General features: G+C 35.7%; 1 protein-coding gene across 28 annotated transcripts in view; it reads left to right on the top strand.

The window, feature by feature from the left end:
- The window catches only part of PCM1 (pericentriolar material 1), an 88395-nt gene that overhangs the window by 17354 nt on the left and 43153 nt on the right, over positions 1 to 27888 (top strand). For 9 of the 28 annotated variants that reach the window (XM_068532345.1, XM_068532339.1, XM_068532337.1 and 6 more), the window contains 15 exons: positions 5482 to 5659; positions 8730 to 8839; positions 10778 to 10994; positions 14264 to 14450; positions 15389 to 15562; positions 16086 to 16243; positions 16363 to 16598; positions 20365 to 20519; positions 20664 to 20793; positions 22122 to 22262; positions 22792 to 22982; positions 24355 to 24558; positions 26147 to 26366; positions 26456 to 26601; positions 27130 to 27317. In XM_068532345.1, the coding sequence (XP_068388446.1) occupies positions 5482 to 5659; positions 8730 to 8839; positions 10778 to 10994; positions 14264 to 14450; positions 15389 to 15562; positions 16086 to 16243; positions 16363 to 16598; positions 20365 to 20519; positions 20664 to 20793; positions 22122 to 22262; positions 22792 to 22982; positions 24355 to 24558; positions 26147 to 26366; positions 26456 to 26601; positions 27130 to 27317 (2635 nt within the window). Of the gene's footprint in view, positions 1 to 480; positions 670 to 5481; positions 5660 to 5822; positions 5913 to 8729; positions 8840 to 10777; positions 10995 to 14263; positions 14451 to 15388; positions 15563 to 16085; positions 16244 to 16359; positions 16599 to 20364; positions 20520 to 20663; positions 20794 to 22121; positions 22263 to 22791; positions 22983 to 24354; positions 24559 to 26146; positions 26367 to 26455; positions 26602 to 27129; positions 27318 to 27888 lie in introns of all 28 variants that reach the window. The other 19 variants (XM_068532325.1, XM_068532334.1, XM_068532333.1 and 16 more) reach the window with 5 other exon arrangements.

Here is a 27888-nt window from a genome sequence, read left to right as displayed (position 1 = left end):
TCTATTTACAGTGGTGCTGGGAATAATTTCTTTCTCACATTTCATTCCAGCAGAAGTGGAAGGGTTGGGGCATGTTGGTAAAGGAATTCTGTTGGAGAGGAGTGGGAAATGATATAGATGATTATTATAATTTATATGCTAGTGTATATCGTGTTCCCCATGATGAGAATTTCTTTCATAACATAAAATCAGGACATTTTGAAAGTTAATTAATGACATAGAATAAATGTTGAAATATGCTTCAGCAATTGTTGTATAGCTTATTGCCTAGGATGTGATATTCACTTAATTATAATAAGCCCGAAGTCTAGTCTATAGGAATTTAAAAGTCTAATTTAAAGTTTTATTGCCACTTGGGGGAGGGTGGATTGATTTTCTAAAAGATGGACTGGTAATTTTTTATATTTATTTACAAGATTGGCTTATATGTTAAACAGGAGTTTGTGTTAAGAAATTAATATGCTACATTATTTAATAAAGGAGGCATCTTTTAGTCTGAGAATTCGGCCGTGCATTGAGGACAAACTAGGGAATTCAGCTTCACAAGAACAGGTTTCAGACATTGACGTTACAACAAGTCCAAAAGGGAAAGGTGACAGACCTCCTCAGAATGACAGGGAACTGAGGCCTAATAGGAAATATAGCCGAAAACGTGGATTTCCCTCAAAGGTATACTTCACAATATTAACTTGGGAAGTCTCTAAATGAGCACCTCTTTTGTTCATATTTCCTCTCCTTTATTTGCTTTTCTGTTGTTGTTGCTGTTAACTTTTAAATATGTACGTTAACATGGTTAATTGTACTGTAATTTGCATTAGTAAAATGCTGTCCCTTAGTGTTTTTTCCTTTTCTGCTTTCTTGTTCTCCTCTCCATGGATTATGTGTGGCGGCTGTTTTTAATTTGTATTAACAAAGGACTTGAAACTTAATCCATTTTCCTTTTTTTGCTGTTGAGAACTCAAAATATAACACATTCTTAAACCTTGACCATTAGTTGCCTTTTGTTTCTGATATTTGTGTTCATGGATTAAGAAGGTACTTTTAAGTTTTGTCTTATTTCCTGTAGTCATTCATTAAAGAAAGAAAAAAATAGAGCAAGCTATTTGCTTTCCTGTTTTTTTAAGAATGAAATATTGGGTTGGCCAAAAAATTCGTTTGGGTTTTTCCCTAAAATCCTATGGAAAAACCCAAACGAACTTTTTGGCCAACCCAATATTTTTAGTGTTTTTTGGTTTATATTTTTCTTCCCATTGGAAATCCCTTCTTCCATTCTTTTTTTTTTTAATTATCCAGTTGACTTGTTTCCTCATGTTTTTGCTACTTTTTCCTCCAATGTTTGCTGTAAATGTTCGTTCTTTTAATTTTCCATGATTTGCATAAAGACACTCAGGAAAGGTTTAAAGACAACTATTTGTGTAGTTCCGCTTAAAACAGTTTGAAAAAAAAACAGCATTTGTAAAAGTGCTCATATCCATTTGACAGGAGTAAAGTACTATTTTAATAATTGAGTATAGATAAGACCAATTTCATATGTTTTATTACTAGCTTATTACCTAGGATTAGGCTTTCCTTTCTCTTATGTACATATTTTATATTTTTGTGGCTGTTTAAAAATGACAAAGCTTAACCTCTAGATATTAGGATGTCTCCCCACTCTCCCACAAGAGTTTGAAGATATAGTTTGAAATCAGCTATAGTGATCTTACTATAAAATGTTAAGCAAAAGGTATCCCAGTTCAACAGAATAGTAAAGTAGCTGATTATTTTTAAAACTACTAGCATTGGAGAAGAGAAAGTGAATGGGGGAAAATAGATCCTTTGGAACTTAATGTTCCTTTCTTAAGTCTTCTGAATAGTGACAAACAGAACTTGAGTTGACAGTTACTACAGCATAGCGTCTTCCAGTTTTACTTTTTTCCCCTAAGGCGTTATGTTTGCTTTTAAAAACCACTTTTCTGTTTTTAAGTTTCTTTGAATAATGTCCTTATAAATATTATTTTCTCTTGAACTTCTTTCTGGAGTTTATTTTAATTTGATTCTTTTTAATCTTTTGATTCTTAGGGCCATCCTAGGGTAGTTCTATCAGTACTCTGTTCATAAAATGATTTCATTTTCTTAGAAAAAACCCTAATTCCCACTGACTGACTTTATTGTTTCTCTGCTATGCAGAATCTTTCGTTCTCCCCACCTGCCTTCATTCCCTCCTTAACATCCTTTCAAAATGTAGTATTCTGTTAGAAGACCAGGGAAGAAAGTTGGTGTCTTAACTGAGGTTCAGTGCTTAAAGCAACCTTGTGAGTTGCAGCTTGATAGGAGATAATTGATATTCTTGAGTTGGGCAGAGTCCATTTTATGAAATATTTTATAGACACGATGACCTTGCATAATTTTTAAAAAGAGCCTTCCCTGAATACCCATGCCTTCATTGTTTTCCCGTACTCATCTTTCCCCCCACACTTAATCTCAGCTCTTAGAGCATTCATAAGCTTTTAAAAATACCATCTACCCATTTTTTGCTATTGTTTTTATCATTTCTAGTTATTTCATGTGGGCTAGATTTGTCTCCCAAACCAGACTATGCTTCTTCAGAGATAGTTTTAAATACAGAAGACAGAGTCTACGGATGTAATTTTGGGGCAGATAGTATGATGTGAAAAAACACTAACCTAGAACTTAGGAATCTGACTTCCCCTCACTGTGATATTGGATAAATCACAGCTTTATCTTCTCTGGGCTTACAGTTTCTCACCTTTCAGATGACAAAACTTGGAATACATATTAACTGAAGTACTTTTCAGCCATAAAAATATATTTGGATCCATGAAGAATTATTGGAAGAACATCAGTTGGGTAGAGGAAAGGAAGACTTAGGGTTTTCTGAAATCTGTTACCTGTATGCAACTCGAGATTTCATGCTTAAGTTATTATTATTATTTTTTAATTTGTAAACTAAGAATGTACTTACTGAAAGTGACTCAAAACATTTAAATGAAAATATGTGTTTGAAGGATGGGTATAGTCCTGGCCTCCTTTTTTGGATTTCTATTCCATGCACCATCTTCTTGCCATGTTTTTATCCCCAGGTATTTTTATTACCATTTTCTCATCTTCCCTTTCTTTATATTTGATTGTAGTTCCCACCCACCTCCCTCAGTTCATCTTTTCTAAGTATTAGTCTGAAATGTTATTTATGTGGATGCAAAAGTTATTAAGCAGTAATAAAACTCCACTAATTTCAAAAATTGTTGGGAATTCATCTTTGGATTAGTGAAAAATCTGAAGTTCAGAATTCTTTATAATTAGAGTATCAAAGTTTTGCAAATAAATGTGAGTAACAAGGATTAAAGTTCTTTTTAAAAGTTTGCATTTTAAAGGGTAAGAAACCATAATATTAAATTGTTTAGTAAATTCTTTAAAATTAGATAGCTTTAAGGTTAGCTTGAGGTCTAAACTATTTTTGAGAGATGGGAGGATTATGAATTAGATGGAGATAATGCATTCTTGATGGTTTTCTTTTTTCCTAGATGACTTTTAGCCTTATTTGTGTAATGTTTCTTTTCTTAGTCATTTACCGCTGATGCTTTGTTGGAGTATTTGATTGATGTCAATCTGGAGAGATTTCTCTGAGTTGTTCCACTGAAATCTGTACCTGATTGGGTCTGGTTTTATATTTTACCGGTGACTTTGATGAAATTAATTTGGATCAGATCTGAGATGGCTACCTATCTCAGATTGATAGTTATCTCTCACCCTTCAAATTATTTTTTCAAGATGTAAATAGTCTTGAAATGAGCAAGAACTAAGAAGATGAATTTTCATAGGAATGAATGTAATGTTAACTAGGTAACTCCACTTGTATAGGATGGGAGAGAACTGAGTAAATTGTACTTGATTTGAAAATGGCTTTAGTTTATTGGAAATTCTCCAGTAAAATACTAGCTTAACCAAGATACATTATTTCTCTTCCATGTTCATAAAGTCTAGTTGGCCAGTCCAGGATAGAGCACTGACCTGGCTTCTCTGATACCTTACATCAAACATTCTAACTGTAGTCTTCTACTTCCTATTTGAGCTTCCTTTCTTTGAGTTCTTAATTCTGAGCCATGTAATTATTTTTATTGCTTGCCAAGTTATCACAGTTACTCATTCTTGTTTACAATACTAATGAGTGCTACTTGGGGAGGTAAAGGGAAGAGGTTTGTGCAAAGTATTGTTAAGGAATGTTACCCAGAAGGGAATTTCTCTGGAGCCATCTGTGTTCTCCATAATTTTTCTTGGAATCAAACGTACATAGGGAAAACAGATCAGTGCATTTTTACTTTGAAAAGAAAGCACTGAGGTTTATTTTCCTTGTTAACTTTGGTTAGAGCCAGGGGATATCTTTCATTTAAAGTCTCCATATCCCCAACAAAAATTTGGTAGCAATGCAAATTTAAAATTAACTATTTCTAAGTTAACAAATATTTTATGTAAATGTTAGCTAAAATCATTAAACTTTTAAGATACAAAATTTTTTAAAAGGCAAATAAATCAGTGATGAAAAATACCATTACGGTATACAGTTCATGCATAATTTGTCTTATTAATTGTTTCCAGGTTGTATTTAAATTTCTCTCTTTGATTAATTGACTTTATTTTTTCTGGTTGGGTTACACTTGAATATTTTTAAGATTAACATTTAAAATTTTATAATTCCTTGTAAGTGGCACCTATTTAATCTGTTCCTCTTTTAGGCAAAATGTTATCTTTTGGGGGGGAATTTCAAAGTAATTTATGTCCTCAGACTCAGCATTAAATGAGCATCTTTTAAAAGAAAAAATAGTAATGATATCTTTGATGCAAAAGATAATATTTTTTCTTTACTGTATCCTAATATAAAGTGATGCAAGTAAATTAAAGCCTTTCACATCAAATAATCAAATAAAAAGTATATTTTTAAAATTTCCATCCGTAGTTAGAAAATAGTTGGTTTGTTTTTGTTTTGTTGGTTTTTAAACATCACTTCTAGGAATGGGGCAGAAGATTTTTTAGTCTGGTCTTTCTCCAGGGCTACTTTTAGGGCATTAACCTGGTATGATCTGCTCTTCCTTTTCTGTAAGGCCTGGATCCCTCATTCTGTGTGTGTGTGTGTGTGTGTGTGTGTGTGTGTGTGTGTGTGTGTGTGTGTGTGTGTGTGTGTGTGTGTGTGTGTCGGCCTTCCTGTGTTCCTTTTTGTATGCCTTTTGCTTTATTTTCTTTTTGTTAATTCTTCTTCATGCTAAGCACATGCATATGGTCTTCTACCTTGAAATTACCTAACTACCTAATTCTTAACATGACAGGCTGTCTCTGTGTCATCATTTTCTTCTTTTTCTTTCAAGTCTGTATCTAGGGTTGTATATTTAATACTAATTTATTGTCTATGTATGTACCTTGCCGTTGGTAGTTGAAATAGGAACATGGATTTTAAAAGATATAAGTGTTGTTGGTCTTATTTTTCAGGCCAGAGATCCTCAGCAGGAGCCTATGGAAGAGATAGAAAATTTGAAGAAACAACATGATTTATTAAAAAGGATGTTACAGCAGCAGGAGCAACTGAGAGCTCTGCAGGGACGACAAGCTGCTCTTCTTGCTCTGCAGCATAAGGCAGAGCAAGCTATCGCTGTGATGGATGATTCTGGTATGCCACCATCTTAGAATGTTTTTATAAGTAAGGCTCAATAAATAATGATATGATTGCAAGGTGGATGCTGGTTATTATATAATTAGATCTTGATTGTTGTCTAGTTGAGAAACCTACATGTGAGGCTTACCCTGTCCTGTGCTTTTCTCTGGTTATGCAGAAAAGGTTGCAGGGACAACTCCTGGCCATCATACTGTACCGTGCAGACAGCCAGCTCGCTCTCCTTTTCATCAGAGAGTACCCTTAAGAGGTAAAAGGGACAGGATGTAGTTCTGTTTTTGTACCTCAAATTTATAGGGCTCTTGTTGCTTCTATTTCTGCCTTTTGTACTTTATTTAACTAGGATTGCTGTACTTTGCTTGCCTGCCAAGGAAGGGTTAAAACCTTAAGTGAGGCAGTGAATAAATGTAAGCTTCTTTGGCTTCTGGCATGAATAGTGAGGTATCCAATTGTATGCACTAGTTCCTTTGAACTAAATTTATATCCTGTCCAGTCTTCCTGAGACTCAGAAATGTTCTTTTCTTTCTTCTTCTTTCCCTCATAGCCATGTATCACTTAGATGGAAATTGTATTGAATTCTTTTTTTAAAAAAATGTCAGCTTTATTGCGGTATAATTGACAAATAAAATTATAAGATATTTAAAGTATACATCTTAGTGATTTAAGTTTTGTATTTTTGGATCTTGTTTAAGAAACCTTTCCCCATCCTATGTATTGAATTCTTTAGTATTGAGTCTAACTTTATAGTTTGTCTTGTTATTGTCAAACCTACGTGTTTAATTTCTCATTAAGTTGAAAACAGATTGTTACTTATTAAAACTTAAAACCAAGTTATATTTTCTAGTAGTCTGTCATTACAGTCTAATAGTAATTTATCTCCTGTGGGCTCTCCATTTAAGGTCCTTACTGTGGTTACCCTGTTACTCAATTTATGTGTTGTCCACACCTAGCCCACTGGCTCAGCCTTCTGCGCACTGTTATATGTAATTTAATTTTGCGTTTTCATAAGGAGCTTTATGACTTGCAAGTAACTTACTCTTTTGTAATAATTATATAGTTGTATAGAATATATATAGTATAGTATATAATAATTATGCAAATTTTCATCTCCATTTTTCCCTTGCAAAATTCAAAGTATCATTAGCTGTTAGATTTAGGAAAAAACAAAATACTTTAACAGTGACAAATACAGTTTGGTTAATGACCAACTTTTAAAATATTTTTCAAGATTGGAGTATCGAATTTCAGAGATTTTCTTGTGATAGTTATGTTATTTCAAATAGTTATACTTAGGTCATCTCATTTGATCACCACAAAACTGTAGGTTAGCCGCCAGGGCTTTTTTTATAATTCTCACTTTAGAGAGAAGGAACTCTAACACAGAGTTCGTGACTTGCCTAGGCTTATATGGAATTTTAGTAGAATCAGATTTCTTGAGTTCCAGGTCAGGGGTCTTCTATTTCTGAATATAAACCTTTATTTTTAAGTAAGCAGATAATCTTTCTTTCTTTTTTTTTTTTTAATGTACTATTATGAGACAAGGACCAGGAGGAGCATGAACAGGAGTTTAAATTTGAATTTATTTTATGTACTATTTCAAAAAGAATTTTAGGTTAATGATTGAAAACAGATTTTATCTTGCATTTATGAGATTTTGCAGGAGAATACTGATGTAAAGACAAACTTACAGTATTTAATCTTTAGGTATATAAGAGAGGCAACATAATTGTCATGGGAAAGAGTGTTCCTTTTACCATTTAACTAGCAAGTTGTGTGTTATCTAGACTGTAATTGCTTTTTTTCCCCCAAGTAATTTGGACTGGACACATGGGAGTCTACCCCACCCTGTAATTCTAATTTCTCATTGAAAAAGCTAATATTTTCCTTCAAAACAGACACAGTTTATAGTCATTGTCTCTTTTAGAGCTGGAAAGATAAGCATGGGGTGGTTGAGTAACAGAGCAGTAACTATTATGAAAATTGTCATCAGAATACTGCCTTAGGAAGAAAAAAACTGTGGTCTTTTAGTATGAGTTGTATCACAAGCAACTCCTTCAATAAATTATCTGTTCTACAGTAGGGGTCAGCAAACTATAGCCAGCTGGATTTGGCCCACTGCCTGAAATAAAATTTTATGGAATACAGCCATGTCCATTTGTTTATGTATTGTATGTAGTTGCTTATGTATTGTATATAGTTGCTTTTGCCCTACAGTGGCAGAGTTGGGTAGTTGAGACAAGAACTGTATCTCCACAAAGCCTAACATGTTTACTATCTGAATCTTTACAAAAAGTTTGCCAGCCTCTGTACTAGAACATTGATTCTGTTGGGGAGGTGGGGATTGAGACTGGTCAGAATTAGCTGTGCTTTTTCAGACTAACCACTTTGCCCGCCACGCCTCCAACCCAACCTGGTGGACCTTCCCGCACCCCGACTCTGTTGAGTCACTATTCCTTTTTTTTTTTTTTTTTTTTTTATTTATTTATTTTTATTTTTGGCCGTGTTGGGTCTTTGTTTCTGTGCGAGGGCTTTCTCTAGTTGCGGCGAGTGGGGGCCACTCTTCATCGCGGTGCGCGGGCCTCTCACTATCGCGGCCTCTCCCGTTGCGGAGCACAGGCTCCAGACGCGCAGGCTCAGTAGTTGTGGCTCATGGGCCTAGTTGCTCCGCGGCATGTGGGATCTTCCCAGACCAGGGCTCGAACCCGTGTCCCCTGCATTGGCAGGCAGATTCTCAACCACTGCGCCACCAGGGATGCCCGAGTCACTATTCTTAATTGGGATGTCGCAGTATCCCTCCTTGAATGTTGGGACAGAAAAAGATGAACGACTATACTAGAGTTTTGTGAGTGTCCCTTTATTTTCAGGTTAGATGGAAACTTATAAAATGATTGGTTGGCAGATAAATCTGAGGGTTAACTAGCTTCAAATTACGTTGAGATTTTTAAAATTTCTTTTTTCCCCCCAAATTTATTTTTAGCTTCTCAGAAATTAAAGTGTTGTTTATTTATTTGCTTTAATGAATTATTAAATTATTTGCTTGAATGAAAGTTGTTAACTTTCTTTCCAGTTGTAACAGAAACTACAGGTAGCCTATCTGGAGTCAGTATCACATCTGAACTAAATGAAGAATTGAATGATTTAATTCAGCGTTTTCATAATCAGCTTCGTGATTCTCAGGTAACTTCATTTTTTTGGTATACTGGATTTAAAATCACATTAACTAAAGCAGTGCTTCTCAAACTTTACTGAGCATACATATCACCTGGCATGATTGTTAAAAAATGTAGATTTCTGGTCAGTGGGATCCCCCCACCTCCAAAATTATGATTCATACATCTGGGGTGGGCTTCCCACCATGCGATTCCAGTGCTGGAAGTCTCGGGACTATGCTTTGGGAAGCTCTAATTTAGAGGAATATCTACTTTGAATGAAGTGATTAGTGAAACTTCCCCTTTGTATGCTCCTAGATGACGCATTCTTATTTCACCTTAAAGATTGTTAATGGTCACAACTGTTAAACTTAAGTTAGTGTGAATCTATGCTTTTGCAATGTTTTACTGACAATTTTAAGAAAGTTCTTAAGTTTAATTTCAGAGTTAATAAGTGTTATAATTTAATGACCTTTGTAAATAATGATATAAATGCAAAATTTCAGTCTCTTGAGTGAGAAAGGGTGAATTAATACCTCTCCACTGGAAATGGGTATAATTGACAATGCATTATCTTCTGTCTGCTGACCCAAGTTTAAATAAAAGAAGATGATCTAACTACTTTGGAGAGTTATTTAGCAATATCTAGTACATTTTTTCTAGTGACCCTGTTCAAAAGGAGATGCATACAAGAATGTTCTTGGCAGCATTGTATTAATAGCAAAGCAGAAACAATCTAAATGTCCATGAACAGGAAAATGGATTAGTAAGTTATTATATATACATAGAGTGAAATCCTATAACCGGTTACAGTAAATGAACCAGAGCTAATGAATGAAAATGCAAGTTTAAGAAGGATACCACTTAGCTTATGTTTTAAAATGTGTAGAGTGTATATTTTTTATGGATACCTTCATAGGTATTAACAAAATAAAAATATGTATGAGAATGGTAGGTGTCTAATTCCAGATTGTGGTTATCTCTTGAGAGAGTAATGGGGTCAGGATTTCTACGTATAAAGCTTTAGCTATTATCTGTAATATTATATTTCTCTTAAAGAAAGAATTGATGCAAATGTGGCAAAATACTAAAATTTGACTAAGCCCAGTGCTGGTTATTCATTATATGATTCCCTAATCCTTAGTGGATGTTTTAAATGTTTCATAAATTTTTTTTTTAATAGGAAAGAGGTGGTAGGAGAAACTGATAGGTTAAGAAGTTAAAGTTTATGATTGTGGTTCTAAAAAGATGGCAAGAGAGAGAATGAGATTTTTGAAGCTTTGTTCTATATAAAATGTGGCATTTCTAGCACTTAATTTAGATCCAGTTAATAACATCCAGTGAATCCCCACTGTGTAGTTATGTGTGTCTATAAAACAGTATATATATATATATACTGTTTTATAGATATGGTGGCACATCAGGAAACAGTATGTATATAACTTGGGAATAGGAAAGGCATATATACTTAACCGACCAGCACAACCTACACAAATGTTTATCTCTTCTTATAAAGAATATTTATGTATTTTTGGGACTTCCCTGGTGGCACAGTGGTTAAGAATCCACCTGCCAACCAAGGGACACGAGTTCGATCCCTGGTCCAGGAAGGTCCCACACGCTGTGGAGCAACTAAGCCTGTGGGCCACTACTACTGAGCCTGCACTCCAGAGCCCGCGAGCCACAACTGCTGAGCCCACATGCCACAGCTACTGAAGCCCGCGTGCCCTGGAGCCTGTGCTCCGCAGAAAGAGAAGCAACTGCAATGAGAAGCCCGCGCACCACAGCTAAGAGTAGCCCCCACTCGCCACAACTAGAGAAAGCCTGCGCGCAGCAATGAAGACCCAATGCAGCCAAAAGAAAAAAAGAGAGAAAATATTTATGCATTTTTAAAATGAGAATGCAAGCTTAAATCGCCTAATCTTTCTTTTTTCTCTTTTGTTTTCTTTTTTTTTTTTTTTTAAAGCCTCCAGCTGTTCCAGACAATAGAAGACAAGCAGAAAGTCTTTCATTAACTAGGGAGGTTTCTCAGAGCAGAAATCCATCAGTTTCAGAGCATTTACCTGATGAGAAAGTCCAGCTTTTTAGCAAAATGAGAGTGTTACAAGAAAAGAAACAAAAAATGGACAAGCTGCTTGGAGAACTTCATACACTTCGAGATGAGCATTTGAACAATTCATCATGTAAGTAAATCTAAGCAGTATTAGGTAGAGGACACGTAAGTATATATGCCAACATGTAATAATTACTTAGTAAATATTTGGTGAATGAATAAACACATAGTTACTCAAGAAAATTATAATTTTTGTGGGGAAATAGGACTTGCACGTGAAAAGTTTTTAAGTAACAAGGCAATGTATGGTAAAGCCAAATAGATGGTAGATCTGTAAAATTCAGAAAAGGAAAAGAATGAATTTGGGCTTGAAAAATTGGTAGGATTTTATTTTATTTTTTATAAATTTATTTATTTTATTTATTTATTATTATTTTTGGCTGTGTTGGGTCTTTGCCGCTGCACGCGGGCTCTCCCCAGTTGCGGCGAGTGGGGGCCACCCTCCATTGCAGTGCTCGGACCTCTCACCGCACGGCCTCTCCCGTTGCGGAGCACGGGCTCCAGGCGCGCGGGCTTCAGCAGTTGTGGCATGCGGGCCCAGTTGCTCCGCGGCATGTGGGATCTTCCCGTACCGGGGCTCGAACCCGTGTCCCCTGCATTGGCAGGCAGACTCCCAACCACTGCGCCACCAGGGAAGCCTGGTAGGATTTTTTTTTTTTTTTTTTAAATTTATTATTTATTTATTTATTTATGACTGTGTTGGGTCTTCGTTTCTGTGTGAGGGCTTTCTGTAGTTGCGGCAAGTGGGGGCCACTCACTCTTCATCGTGGTGCGCAGGCCTCTCACTATCGTGGCCTCTCTTGTTGCGGAGTACAGGCTACAGACGCGCAGGCTCAGTAGTTGTGGCTCACGGGCCTAGTTGCTCCGCGGCATGTGGGATCTTCCCAGACCAGGGCTCGAACCTGTGTGCCCTGCATTGGCAGGCAGATTCTCAACCACTGCGCCACCAGGGAAGCCCCAGCCTGGTAGGATTTTAAATAAGGGATAAGTATAAGAGAAGGTAACTGTTAGATACTTTGACATAATAATACTGCACTTTTTAGCATATCCAAAATTTTTCCTTAAGGAAACGCTAAACCAAATTAGTACATTGACTTTAAAACTATGAAACAGATTTAGAAAGTATTTATGCACTAAAAACCTGAGATATGAAAAACTTATTTAGTGCAGAAAGTCCCAAACACTTCATTTTTTAAAATACATAAATAGTCATCTCAGGTGGGACTAGGAAAGGCATATAGTCATCCTAGGTATACTAGTTAAATAGTTATACAACCATCCCTCAGTATCCATGGGGGATTGGTTCCAGCACCCTCACCCACACCCCTACGGATACCAAAATCTGAGGCTGCTTAAGTCCCTTATCTAAAATGGCATAGTATTTGCATATAACATAAGCATATCCTCCAGTATACTTTAAATCATCTCTGGGTTACTTACAATACTTAATACAATGTAAATGCTATATAAATAGTTACCAGCATGCTGCAGATTCAAGTTTTGCTTTTTGGAACTTTATGGAATTTTTTTTTTCCTGAATATTTTCTATCTGCTTTTGGTTAAATCCGCAGATGCAGAACTCTTGGATACGGAGGGCCGATTGTACTAGTTATATAGGAAAGCCAATAGTCATCTTAGTTATACTGTAGGAACTGTCTTTTCTGCTCTACAGATGTTTTACTGGCCTTTGTCTTATTCAGATCCAGTTACTAGTCCTCACTTGGCCACATACCTTCCCAAGCCTGGTCCCTGCCTCTTACTCAAACGGTTGGTAGTAGGAGCTGTAGCATTGGGTATTGGAATCAGTAGGGTCAACCCTAACAGGCCATTATTCTTTAGCATTCCAGATGCTGTCTTATCAAAGAACAGACAAGGGATAGAAACATCATCTCTGGATCCCTGTACTTCACCCTAGTTGTCTGCCACCTTCAAAGAACTGTACTATTTCTGCCCTGAGACATACACCTTTCTTCTCCCTGACTTCTGCTCCTCCTCTGCCTCCTCTAGAGTATAAGCTAATCCCAGTGCCCATCCTTCCCAAACAGATGAACACAACCAAGGAAAACTTAATTTTTCGTAAGTTGTACTCAAAGCCTTGTGGTCAGTTTTATACACATAATTAAAGTAGCACTCTGTCTACTGATGACTAAAAAGTCATATATTTCTCTGGGAAACAGAGTGAAAGCATAGCAAAAGGTAGAACAGTCAAGGAATAGAGAGAAAAGACTACTGGAAACCAGCTGTAGCAGTGGATAACGTGAGCAACAAATGACGATTGTCACTGTGAGGAAGAGAGAAATGATGATAGTTTTAAAGTGGTAGTGGACTTGCCTGGTGGTGCAGTGGTTAAGAATCTGCCAGTACAGGGGACACGGGTTCGAGCCCTGGTCTAGGAAGATCCCACATGCCGCGGAGCAACTAAGCCCGTGCACCACAACTACTGAGCCTGCACTCTAGAGCCTGCGAGCCGCAACTACTGAAGCCCGCGTGCCTAGAGCTTGTGCTCCGCAGCAAGAGAAGCCACCACAATGAGAAGCCCATGCACCTCAACAAAGAGTAACCCCCCGCTCACCGCAACTAGAGAAAGCCCGCACGCAGCAACGAAGACCCAACGCAGCCAGAAATAAAAAAATAAAAAGAAAAAAATAAATAAACTGGTAGGAGAGAGAGAAGCACAAAGATTCTTAGTCTTCATTTATTACCCTTGAAAGCATAAGATATCCTTGATCTGTGTGGACAGAAAAGTAATTAAAATGTAGTTCAAGAGCTGTCTTAGAGGATTAATCGTCATCTAATTAGAAAATTTTATTGCTGAGTAGTATTCATGGTATTATGTACCACAGTCACTTTAACAATTTTGCTTTATCTTTTGGAAAAAGAAAAGTTCCATCTTGGAGACCAGATAGAATCCCTCTGGACTGGAACATTCTCACGGACCTATCAGCTAGGGTTGCCCTGTAAAGATTTGTAGATGGTGTGCTTGCACATCATATGCAGTGGCTCTATTTAACTTAACCTGGAACCAAGTTTATCAGAGGAGTACTCTCGTTACTTTCTCAAGGTAGAATATCGTAGTTCTTGTTGGTTTCCATCTTGTCTTTCCTTATTCTTTCCTTTCTGTTTTAACTCTGTTTGGTTGAAGGACATGTTAATAAACAAGTGGCCTGGTTATATCCTTAAGTTTCACATTTTAAAGCTGCAGGATATAAGATGTTAATGACTTTTACTTTTTATTTTTCTATGTCTGAGCCAACTACGAATGTGTTGTTTGATGCTGTATTTGTTTATTTATGGTAACTGGTCTTTTTTTTTTTTTTTTGGTGGTTGTGCCTTCTTCAGCCTCTCCACAAAGGAGTGTGGATCAGAGAAGTACAGCCGCAGCTCCCCCTGCTCCTGTAGGCTTAACACCAGTTGTCAATGGAGAATCCAGTAGCCTCACATCATCTGTTCCTTATCCTGCTGCTTCTCTAGTTTCTCAGAATCAGAGTGAAAATGAAGGCCACCTAAATCCAACTGAAAAACTCCAGTAAAACATTTCTACAAACATTGTTTACATAGATTAGAATTGAATAATGGGGATAAATCTTGGGGGTTTTTTCTTTGTTGAAAATTCTGGAAAAACTGAGTTAATTTGATATGATAAACATTTTTAAGTGATATGGTGGTAGAATAAGTTTGTGTGTTATATGTGCATCTTTGAGTTGTCCTAGAGAAATGTGACATTGTAATAACATGTAATTTCTTTGAGCTAATGTATTCCTGTTTTCCAAATAAAGGGACTACAGTTAAAAGATTTCTATATTCAAACGGTTTAGAGCCCAGGCTCTAGAGTCAGACAGCCCTGAAATTGTATCTTACAAGGTTGTGTGACTGTGGACAAATAGCACCCTCACTAAGCCTCTTTTTCTTCACCTAGCATAATATATTTGTTCATAAAGGTGTTTTAAGGATTAGAAAACATTGGCATAATTCCTGGGACTCAGTAAAAACTCAACAACCTAATTATTCTTTTTGGTAAACATGTTATATAGTATGGTAACATGTAGATCTCTATATGTTGTAGACAAATTGGGAACCTTCTGTAAATGCTCAGTAATGCCTGCATACCTGATTTGCCTGAGAGGTACTATTTTAATGGAATATTTAGTACTTCACATTTTTGATACTTATTAAGAAACATAGGAATATTTTTGACATTGAGATTTAAGCTGTTAACATCTATACCTGCTTAAAGTGAACACGTGGAAGAGGGTTTCTTATGCTTTTGTCCGTAACACAAGATAAGTAAATAAGGTGATGAGATTTTGAATAACCTGTACTTGAAATTACATTCATTATAGTCACATCCCCTGGATATTTGACTGGGTTTAAATTTTGTTTGTGCTGGCTGCTACTCTATGAAAATAGTGTATGCTTTATTTTGCTAAAATGGGTGTTAATATAAATGTTTTTGTTGTTTATCAGGAAGTTAAATGAAGTTCGAAAGAGGTTGAATGAGCTAAGAGAATTAGTTCATTATTATGAGCAAACATCAGATATGATGACAGATGCTGTAAATGAAAACACAAAAGAAGAAGAAACTGAAGAGTCAGAATATGATTCCGAGCATGAGAATTCTGAACCTGTTACTAACATTCGGTAAGAACTTTTTTTAAAGTTGTTTTTCTAACATATTCACCCTAACAATACATTTAATATGAAACAAAAGAAACCTCAATAGAGTGCCTACCGTTTGCCTTTTATTTAAGCTTTTCTCCTGTAAGTCTGCTGTTTTGGTCAGTGTACTCTTACTTGTTCTATAAAGAAAAACAAATAGGGAAGTATTGAATACAGTAGTCTGGTAAATTTGCTGTTTGTTAGATCAACTAAAAGTTAATCATAAGTACGTAACTTCATTTTCCTACCTCTTTATTTTTAGGTGTAATTTTGATTTTTTTTTTGGTTGTAATTTTGATTTTTTTAGATGTTTTTCTTCTTAAATTTGTGAATAGGAGAAGTTAGTGAAAAGCAAGAGCCGTTTATTTAGAGGATGAATTTAAATGGAAAAATAGCCAATGATGTTCATAGTCTGGAATTATTTTATCAGCAGTTCTAAAACTTTGATTTTTTTATTATTACATATATTTTTTACCTTAAATAACTTCAGGTTGTTTTCTTTTAGAAATCCACAAGTAGCTGCCACCTGGAACGAAGTAAATAGTAATTCTAATGCACAGTGTGTTTCTAATAATAGAGATGGGAGATCAGTTAATTCTAATTGTGAAATTAACAACAGATCTGCTGCCAACATAAGAGCTCTAAACATGCCTCCTTCTTTAGGTATGATTGACTCTATTCACAGATAATTTTACTATATTATTCTTGGGAAGTGGAATTCCTTTCTTTAGTACTCTTAAGTTTATTAAATTATTGATTTCACTGGTACATGTTTTCAGCAGATTGTCGATATAATAGAGAACGAGAACAGGGGATTCATGTTGCACAAGGTGAAGATGAAGAGGAGGAGGAGGAAGAAGCAGAAGATGAGGCAGTCAGTGGAGCTTCATTATCTAGTCATAGGAGCAGTCTGGTTGATGAGACTCCTGAAGATGCTGAATTTGAACAGAAGATCAATAGACTTATGGCTGCAAAACAGAAACTTAGACAGTTACAAGATCTTGTTGCGTTGGTGCAGGTAAATACTGCTTGTATTAAAAGAAAAAAAAGTGTCAAATGGACAGTCTTATAAGGTAAAATTTATGTGTTTGATAATTATGTTGGTATAAGTATACTAGTACACATTTATTGAGTTCTAACTATATACCAGGTTTAAATGCTTAGCACTTTACATGCCATATTATCAGAGATCAGCAAACTTTTTATAAGGGTGACTTAGTAAATATGTTAGACTTTGTGGGCTATACAGTTTCTGTCACAACTACTCAGTGCAAAAGCAGCGATAGACAGAATGCAAACAGATGAGCATGGCTATGTACCAGTATAACTATTACAAAAACAGGTTTGTTTGTTTTTTTGCTGGAGACCCCAGTTCTATATCACGTAGAACTTGGTAACATCTCAGTGAGGCAGATACACAGATTAAAGGTGTTAATTGACCAGAGTTATACCATTGTCAGAGCCAGAGTTGAGACTGACATTCTGGCTGAGATCTTAACTCACTTGATGTAGAAGAAAAACCATATTGTCTTATTCAGTAAGGCCAAATTAGTAAAGTTGGAACTATTAGTTGTAAATTTTAAAAAGCCATTTGAATGTATGAACGTGAAATTATGTAACTATTAACACTTCTGTATTGACTGATGTGGTCCAAAGGCTTTTTGCAGTTTATTAGACTAGGTATAAAACTTTCTAAGAATGATTGAACTTTCTAAAATCATTCCTTTTCATCTGTTTTTATATATATATATATATATATTCTTAGTAACATAATCACTAGAAAAATATCTTTTAAGAGAGACTTCCTAAAGTATTGAAATTTATATGATTGTTGGAAGCCAAAAAACTTCTGGTAAAATTAATGAGTGATTTGTTTTCATTTAGGTTTGCTTAGCTTGTGTTAGGTTGAAAAAAATGAAGTATAGAACATTAAAATTAACCACACTAATGTATAGAAAAACAATTTTTTTATGAATGAAAAAAATTCATTTGTTATTCACAACTTCTTTTGGAATGCTACTTATTTTGAATTACTCAAGTGAAAGATGAATGTGCTCTCATTTTTAATGAAAGGAAACACTACTAGTAAACTCCCTCTGAGCCTTCATTCATAATCCCATTCTCCTTCACAGATGCTAGTGTGCATATGTTTTATATATATATATAGTAAATACAGTTCTTTTTTTTAGCTGCAACATAGTTTTCTGTAGTATCAGTGGACCTTAGTTTAGTTAATCTAACATCCTATTGATGTTTACTTTTGTTGTTCCCAATTTTTCACTATTTGGAAACAACACTCCAATGAACATTCTTTCACAAGCTTTGTGGTGCATTTGTGTTTTTCAAGAGTAGATATGAAGAAGTGGAATTGCTTTGTCAGAGTATATGCACATTTTAATTTTAATGGACACTGCTTAATTGCTCTCCAGAATGACTATATTAATTGATATCTAAGCAGTGGTGGATGAATCCATTTCCTTATACCCTTAATTACATTTTATTTTATTGAGATACCATATAGCTTGTTTAACCAATACTGGAATTGGCTTTTGGCTTTTTCTAAGGTTTTCCTATTGTGAGAAGGGGTCTTGAAGGGAAGAAGGAGCATAAACACATGTATACAAACAAACACATACAGGTTTATATACACATGTATATATTTTTGCTTATATATTCAAAGTATATCTGTAGACAGATACATAAACTGATAACACTGGTTACCTGTGGAGAATGGAATTGGGGAAAAGGATGGAAAGGAGATTTTTCTAAACATCTTTTTTACTTTTTGAACTTTGATCATATGACAGTAGTACCATTGAAAAAATTAAGACAGCTTCTAAAGCAAATAAGAATATAGGTTGTGCTATCATGAACATCATTGTACTTGTTAATTACTTTCTCATTTTTTCTTTATGACTCCTCTCCTCAGATGTATTGCCCAGAGTGGGAATAATAGATCAGAAATGATGAATAACTTGGTGGCTTATAGATGTATCAGCTTAATTTCAGGCTTATGTTGAATGCAGCTCTTTTGCTTTAGCGAGTGTTCTAAGACCTGAAATAACATGTATGAAAAATGAGAAAACTGCAACACAGAGGGATTAAGGGTCCTCATTTTGAGAGCTATTAAAAAAAAATGATCCAAACTCCCCAAGTTTTTATATGTTTAAGATTGATACATTTTACTTATTTTATTAAGGGTAGTCTTCTTTTGCTTGTGCCCTTACTTATATCCTTTCCCAGGAGACTCAGGAGAAGGTTTAAACAGTTATATAGTTATCATGATTGTATAAAACTATTATTACTCTTCCTGATTAGATTAGCTTAGACAACTTATATGGCCCTTATATGGTTCCTTAGTCTGTGATGCAGCATGTGTTGAAACAATAATTCTTCAGTCAGTTACTTTTAGCTTTGGAGTTTATATCATTTCAGTTGTTCAGACACTCTCGTGTGACAATCTGAAACTTTATGTAGTTTTTTTTTTCATACTTTGGTTTTTCCACTTTTTTATTGTGTGAAAATGCCTCATGATCCAGCTTCTCTGTTTTTGAGTCCCAACTCAGTTTCTTTTTAATCTTACCATTTTAGTAATAAATCAGGTTAGCTTTTAGATTGAGGAGAAGACCAGAATAATACCATGTATATAAGCTTAAAATCGATTAGACAGTTTTACAATCAAAGTTAGCTTTAACTCTCTATTTGCAAAGGTTAAAGTTTCAGTTGATTTCTGCAGAGAAAGCATGAGTAAATATAAAGTATACAATATTAAATGTTTTTAAGAAAATGTCATAGGTTACTTCCAATCCTCCATTCTTTTTTTATAAGATTTTTAAAAAATAAATTTATTTATATATATTTTTGGCTGCATCGGGTCTTCGTTGCTGCGTGCGGGCTTTTTCTAGTTGTGGTGAGCGGGGGCTACTCTTCATTGCAGCGCGCGGGCTTCTCATTGCGGTGGCTTCTCTTGTTGCAGAGCACGGGCTTTAGGTGCGCGGGCTTCAGTAGTTGTGGCACGCGGGCTCAGTAGTTGTGGCGCACGGGCTCTAGAGCGCAGGCTCAGTAGTTGTGGTGCATGGGCTTAGTTGCTCCACGGTGTGTGGGAACTTCCCGGACCAGGGATTGAACCCGTGTCCCCTGAATTGGCAAGCGGATTCTTAACCAATGCGCCACCAGCCCAGTCCTCCATTTTAATAAGCACATTGATTTCAACAGAAGATACGTATCTACTGTTAGGAAGATATGAACTTTTGTTGTTTTTCCAGTAGTTACAGATTTGAGGTGGTACATTCTCATTCGTTTTTGTATTGTGAGCCATTGGCACTTGTTTGGCAAACTAAAGACCAAAGTGAGGAAGTGGAAAGCTTTTTAAGTGAACAAGTGATAATAGACATTGGTTGTTAAATTGTTAATGTAAAAGTCACATCTGAAGAAAAAGTATCTAATATCAAGAGTTCTCAGCTCCAATGATATATTTTGTATCTTTTTCATATTCTCTGGAAAACTCTTCTTTGATTTTAGAGTCTGGCCAAGGAAAGAAAAGGCAAACTAGTACTTGCCATTGCTGGGTAATTGGCAACTCAAATTATTAATGTACTGTTTTTAGTTTTAGTACTTTATTTCCTGCCATTGGTAGAGGATGAATTTCATTGCTCAAAATCATATGCTTTCCCTGCTGCTTTAAATTTTATGTTAATTTTACAACCTAGTTGTATTTACTAAGGTATGAATTGGATAATGTCTTTAGATATCAAGATTGTTTTAATATAATGATGCTGTTTTAGGATGATGATACAGCAGATCAAGGAGTTATCTCTGCCAATACCTCAAATTTGGATGGTTTCTACCCAGCAGAAGAAGACACCAAACAAAATGCAAATAACACTAGAGGAAATACCAATAAAACACAGAAAGATGCTGGAGTAAATGAAAAGGCAAGGTATGTTAAGCTTCTGGCTTTCAGGTCATAAAAGTTTAGTGCCTATTAGAGAGAAGGTACTCCGCTAGGTACTGTATTACATCGTGCTTAATGCTATTATCAGATTTACTGGAGTCCACAAATATAATGTCAATTTAATTATAGAGAGAAATTTTATGAGGCTAAACTACAGCAGCAACAGAGAGAGCTCAAACAATTGCAGGAAGAAAGAAAGAAACTGATTGAGATTCAAGAGAAAATTCAAGCATTGCAAAAGGCATGTCCTGACCTACAGGTAATTAGGAAATTTCTTTCTTTCTGTTTGTCTGAAGAAAGATATTTAAAATCTTAATGTCAACTGAAAGTACTCTTTGTCTTTTTTTAGTGCTAATTTGATAGGTTTATATCTTAATTTTATGATTAATGAAATGGATGGACAAATGAAATGTGTTAAGGATGTACATTTATACTGTGAAAGGTAGCACATAGGAATTGACTCTAATTATTCCCATTCTTTCACTCGTTGGGCTGGCTGGCTGTAGATTCAGAACATGAGTGTTTATAACTCTGTATTACATTAAAATATTCTGGTTTGAACTTGGCAGTTAAGGGACTAGCATTTCCATTTTTTACTGGCCTAAAATTACATAATAAAGCTGTTAAGCCATCATGAGTTTTTTAGGGAAATTAAAATATTGTTTTTGTAGTTTGAATATTAAATGTATATATGCTTATTAAATAGTACCCTATGCATGGGTTTTTAAAAAAAAATTATTTATTTATTTATTTATTTATTTATTTATTTATAGCTGTGTTGGGTCTTCATTTCTGTGTGAGGGCTTTTTCTAGTTGCGGCAAGTGGGGGCCACTCTTCATCGTGGTGCGCGGGCTTCTCACTATCGCGGCCTCTCTTATTGCGGAGCACAGGCTCCAGACGCACAGGCTCAGTAATTGTGGCTCACGGGCCCAGTTGCTCCGTGGCATGTGGGATCTTCCCAGCCCAGGGCTCGAACCCGTGTCCCCTGCATTGGCAGGCAGGTTCTCAACCACTGCGCCACCAGGGAAGTCCCAATGCATGGGTTTTTGAGATTGAACAGAGAATGTGCAGTCTTTGACCACATCAGGTAATCAGGAGGAGGGTTAATATGGGAGGGGAATATCAATTCTTCTTTGAGATTTTTCCTATACTTTATTGGTTAGCTTTATTCTTCAGTCAGGTTTTGTTTTCAAAGAAAGGGAAACATCAAGTGATATTTCTAATATAACTTTATTTTCTAGGCGCTTACCTTTTCTACTTTAATCCTTTTTTTCTTGTTCCCAATCTAAATAATGTGCAGAGGAATATATGTCGGAGTTGGGTTGAGTATGTGAAATTTTCCACAGTAACATTTTATCCCTCATGTCTCTGTTGTTTCGGAGGGTTGGTTACTACTGTTCAACTTTAGCGTGTGTTTTCATCTTTGTTTTCTTATGTCAGATTTTCTTTAGATCATGATGGCAACTGAAGTCTGGTGGTAATAAATTAAATATGATACTAGAGCCCTGGAGAAGCAGTGAAATTGCGTTTATGAAATTAACATATAATTGCTTTAATTCCTCATAATAGTTTTAATTCATTTTTAGCTGTCAGCCACTAGTGCGGGTAATTGTCCCACAAAAAAATACATGCCAGCTGTTACTTCAACCCCAACTGTTAATGAAAATGAAGCCAGTACAAGCAAATCTGCTTTTGAACCTGATGATTCTTCAGTGGTAGATAATGAGGTATTGTATGTTGTACCTTGTTCCTGGGTCTTAAGGAAGAAAACTGAATATCTGTGAAACATGTTTTTAAATGTAGCCTATTATGTATCTTTTAGTTGTGGGAAGAAATAATTTTTTCCAAAAAGTAATTAAGTTGGTATATTTTCAAAATAGCCTTGCCCTTTATTAGCAAATATTTGGCAGAATTATATGAAAGGGTTAGTTATAGTAAATAGTAATCATTTCAATTAGAAAAACCTGTCCTTTGGCATTTTATTTATATGGGATTTATAGAAAACATTGTAACTTTCTTTTAATAGTTGATAAAGTATACTTGGGTGCTACCTGTTTTCATAAAGAATTAATGATTGCCTAATTTTTTCTTATAACTAAAATATCATTTTGACCTTCTTGGGTGTCTCAGTGTAAAAAGGATAGAGTGAGAATAGAAATATTTGTTGGTATTGACAATAGTATTAGGCTGTTTTTCTTTAAGGCTAAAACAAGTCCAGATATTTACACTAACTTGACTTAATTTTTAAAATAACAGTTGTGGTCAGAAATGCGAAGACACGAAATGTTAAGGGAAGAGCTGCGACAGAGAAGAAAGCAGCTTGAAGCTTTGATGGCTGAACATCAGAGGAGGCAAGGTCTGGCTGAAACTACATCTCCAGTGGCTGTTTCACTGAGAAGTGATGGGTCTGAGAACCTGTGTACGCCTCAACTGAGTAGAACAGAAAAGTAAGACAGCTGTTTAAATCATTTTTTAAAATATCACCTACTTACGGCCTGTAGGATAGGCGACCTCATTTCCCCTCTGCATCATAGCACAAATCTGCTGTTGCAGTGAGACTTGTGTTTTAAGCATCACCTTTGTGACTCAGTTTGACTAAATCCAGCTACTTTCTGTTCTAACTTCTCACAGCATCACCTTTCTCTCTTTTTAAAAAATTTAAAAAAATTACTAAGACACTTGCTCACACGGTGATACAGATTTTCTTGAGTATATAAGCCTTATTTTCTTAGTTAAGTTTCAAGTTTATAAAAAGAAAATGCTTGATACTTTGTAGTGCTTTTCTATCAGTCCAGAAATAAGTGCTTTTTTTAAACTTGAGTATCTGCTATTTGTAAATTTCCTAAGAATTTGAAAACATTTTATTGTATAAAACATTCAGTTTTTAGGATTTATGTTTGAAATTTCCATATTTAGACTATTTCTAAAAGAATTGGTTATCTATAAGATCAGTTAATTACTTATCTTTATAGTAGTATTCAGATCTAAAATTTTGAAATCCAAATTTGTTATGACCTAATCTTTTGGTGTCAGATGGCATTTCTGCAACATTGCACTAAACCTTACTCTCTTTCGTACCCATAAAAGAACTATTCCTGTTCTTGGAGTGCCAATATGAATTTTATTGATCAAACTATATCTTTAATATTTTATTGTGTTCTGTGTACCACACATCTATACTTTAAAAAAGTTCTTTATATTGTTTTGTTAAACATCTAGGTTTGAGAACCATGGGTCTAGAATTGTGCTTTCAAGTACGGCAGCCACTAAATATAGGTGGCTATTTAAAGTTAAATAAAATTAAAAATTCATTTTCTCTGTCACACCAGCCACATTTTAGGTGCTCATTAGTCATGTGTACTTAATGGCTACTCTATTGGACAGCACAGATAAGGATTATTACTACTATTGCAGAAAGTTTTACTGGATAACTCTGATCTAGAAAACTGTGACTCAAGGAAAAGTTGAAAGTTGAGAGGGGTTTAGTTTAGGAATAAGTTCCAGAGGATATGATTACTAGTTTAATTTATATGAAGAATTGTTTTCTGGAAGGTAGCGTAAACAGATTATAACAGCAGTTGGAGAGTACCATCCATCTCATAGTTACTATGACTAAATGAAATTTTATGTACACACACATATGCATATACATATATATATATATATATATATATATACACACATATATACATACACTTTTTTTGGTACAGTGATTTTTTTTTTTTTCTTTTTTTGGTACAGTGTCTGGTACATAATAGGCGGTAAAGTATTTAGCTCGTCTCCAGAATGATCTCATGTGTTTTGTCTCTTAATCTCTAGAACAATGGCAACTTGGGGAGGTTCTACCCAGTGTGCACTAGATGAAGAAGGAGATGAAGATGGTTACCTTTCTGAAGCAGTTGTTCGGACAGATGAAGAAGAGGAGGAGGAGGAGCAAGATGCCAGTTCCAATGATAACTTTGCTGTGTATCCTCCTAACAGTGCAAATCATAACTCTTATAATGTAAAGGAAACTAAAAATAGGTTAGTTTCACTGCTTTAATTTTTTGCTTGATTTGAAGAGTCTCAGGTCTTTCTGACTCCAAGCAGTTCTTCAGTTCTCTGAACCAACTGTGTGTCCTACAATGTAATTTAATTCCACCACTAACTACTTGGAGTCAGGGCAGAGCCCACAGGTTAAGAGGCTCAGTCCCACAAGAGTGCCCTCACTTTCGATGCCGCTTTAAAGTCTCAAGTCTTCAGGGCACCCACACTTCTGTCTGACTTGGCTACATATTTGGCGGTTCCCACAGCCCCTCTTCAGGTTCCATAATTTGCTAAAACAACTCATAGAACTCTGGAAAATACTTCTGTTTACTGACTTCTTATGAAAGATACTACTCAAGAACAACTAAGTGAAAGAGATGTGCAGGGCCAGGGATGGGTTGGGGAGGGGCACAGAGCTTTTATGCCCTCTCTGGGCACACCAGCCTCCCAGCACTTCACCGTGTTCACGACCTGGAAGCTGTCCTAACCACCTTGTTGAGGAGTTGTTAGGGAGGTTTCTTTACATAGACAGAATTGACTAAATCACTGGCCATTGACGACGAAGCTCAGTCTCCCTCCGTGAAAGCTGGGGGATGGGGCTAAAAGTTCCAGCCCCCAACACCTGGTTGGTTTTTCTGGTGACTAGCCCTCATCATGAAGCTAATAACTAGGGCCTGACAAGAAGGCGCTCATTATGAATAACAAAAGACAGTCGTCACTCAGGAGATGGCCAAGAGCTTTAGGAGCTCTGTGCTGGGAACCTGGGACAAAGACCAAATATGATATTTACTGTATCACAAGAGTACTGTCGTTGAGATAGATTCCAGCTAGATAAGATCAAGATTGATAAGCTTTGATCTTCACTCTTGTTTTGGGGAATTAAGCAAAAATAAAAATCATAGTGAAAAAGATCTATCAACAAAAATATTTACTACGTTTTTATTTATAACTGAAAAATATTTCATGTATAAAAGATGGTTAAGTAATTCCACTTGATGGAATGTTATGTAGCTAAGCTTAAAGCATGAAGAGTGGAAAAATGCTTGTGGTATAATAACTATAACTATTTTCTTTTTTTTTTTAATGGCAAACTTTCTCTATTTTTAATATTTATTTATTTGGTTGCACTGGGTCTTAATTGCGGCAGGCGGGCTCCTTAGTTGCAGCTCGCCAGCTCCTTAGTTGCGGCACGCGGGCCCCTTAGTTGTGGCGTGCGAACTCTTAGTTGCTGCATGCATGTGGGATCTAGTTCCCTGACCAGGAATCGAACCAGGCCCCCTGCATTGGGAGCGTGGAGTCTTAACCACTGTGCCACCAGGGAAGTCCCATAACTGTTTTCATTTTGAAGAATACAGAATTATATAGACACTTCTTGGTAAAACATAAATGAAAAAAGATTCAAAAGGAATGAAAAATGAAATTGTATAAGACTAGAAATCCAGAATTTTTCTCATTCTATTTTCCATACATTTTAAGTCCTGTGAAGAGAATACAGGTGTATGCACCAGGGTATCAAGGTTTATTGCCAGATTTTAAAAACCAAATAATTACATAAGATGACCTAATGCTTTAAATCTTGTGTTAGGTGGAAGAACAATCGCCCTTTTTCAGCAGATGGAAATTATCGTCCTTTAGCCAGGACAAGACAACAGAATATCAGCATGCAGCGTCAGGAAAACCTTCGCTGGGTGTCAGAACTCTCCTATGTAGAAGAGAAAGAACAGTGGCAAGAACAAATCAATCAGCTAAAGAAACAACTTGATTTCAGTGTCAATATTTGTCAGACTTTGATGCAAGACCAGCAGGTAAAGTAGAATTTTTTTATCTTGTTTTTGAAGCAGTACACGTTTTTCTCATGTCATCGGTAACTATTCCAAAAATTTTCTTTCCACAGACTCTATCTTGTCTGCTACAAACTCTTCTCACGGGCCCTTACAGTGTTATGCCCAGCAATGTTGCATCTCCTCAAGTACACCTTATAATGCACCAGTTGAACCAGTGCTATACCCAGCTAACATGGCAACAGAATAATGTACAAAGGTAATCTGTTTCTTAGAAGTAGTGAGAGTGTATAGTAAGTGCTAAAACTGAGCAAGAGTTTTACAGTTACCTTCTGGGAGAAAAGGGCATGAGCCAAGTATCATTTTCGAATATTCTCTGGCACCTGAGAATTTTATAAGCAGAGATTTTGTTCAATGTTCCTTTTTCATACTGTGGACCTGACTTTTTAAAAAATTTTTATAGTTCTCAACTTTACACTTACCTTAAGTAGGTTGTATAGTGTGTAAATTATACCTCAGTAAAGCTGTAAACAGCAATATAAACAATGAGTTTGTTGTAATTATGCCTACTATCTGTTAGAAGTGCTAAGAGCAGTTCTTGTTGTAAAGGCTAAGTTACTGAACTAAGCATGCAGGACAAGCAGATATTTGTTGTAGTAAACATCAGAGCAGTCAGTTTGTTCCACATACTGTTGAATCATGTCTTACATATATTCTTTCTGGATGTACTTTACATAGATGGTAATATAACTGATCTTTAAATTACTGACTCCTTAAATTTTTACAGGTTGAAGCAAATGCTAAATGAACTTATGCGCCAACAAAATCATCCAGAAAATCCTGGAAGCAAGGAAAGAGTCAGTAGTGCATCACACCCTCCTTCTCCCAGTTTATTTTGTCCTTTCAGCTTTCCAGCACAGCCTGTAAATCTGTTCAACCTACCGGGGTTTACTAATTTTTCATCATTTGCACCAGGTAAGTGGCTGAAAACTTAAATGAAAATAAATGCAGAGTGTTTGAGAATAACATTCGTCTATTTCATGGATTTTTATCAGTCCCTTTTGGAGTGGTAGGAAATGTTTGCAAAGAAAGTTATAAACTCTTTTCTACATTGATTCTTTGTAGTGAACGCTTAAACTGAATGTGGTTACTAATGAAATTAAGTAAATTATGAATGATTGCTTAGTCTTTTACCTTTGAATTATTCAACAACTATTTATCAAGGAGAAAGGGAATTAACCTGTCTACTGGCTGCTGTACATCAGGCACTGTGTAAAATATTAGGAGAGGAGAGGTGAATAAGGCAACGCTCTTGTAGAGGAGCTTTGTGTCTTAGTAGGGAGATATACCACTAGAGTAAAGGTGTTTGGTTTAGGCTTATATTTACTTTTACTTAGTTTAGGCTTTTATTCAGACTTTTTCTGTACCTGTCACGTGCCAGACACTATATAAATGACTGGGATTCAAAGATGGTAAGCCTGATGCTTTAAGGAATTCAGAGTCTAGTGAAGAAGCTAAGAATGCTAATAAATGCTTAGTGCTTTGC

This window comes from Eschrichtius robustus, chromosome 21, assembly GCF_028021215.1.
Source record: "Eschrichtius robustus isolate mEscRob2 chromosome 21, mEscRob2.pri, whole genome shotgun sequence".
Lineage (NCBI taxonomy): Eukaryota > Metazoa > Chordata > Mammalia > Artiodactyla > Eschrichtiidae > Eschrichtius > Eschrichtius robustus.
Note: the sequence above shows the minus strand (reverse complement) of the source record. Positions and strands in the feature narration are given on the sequence as shown.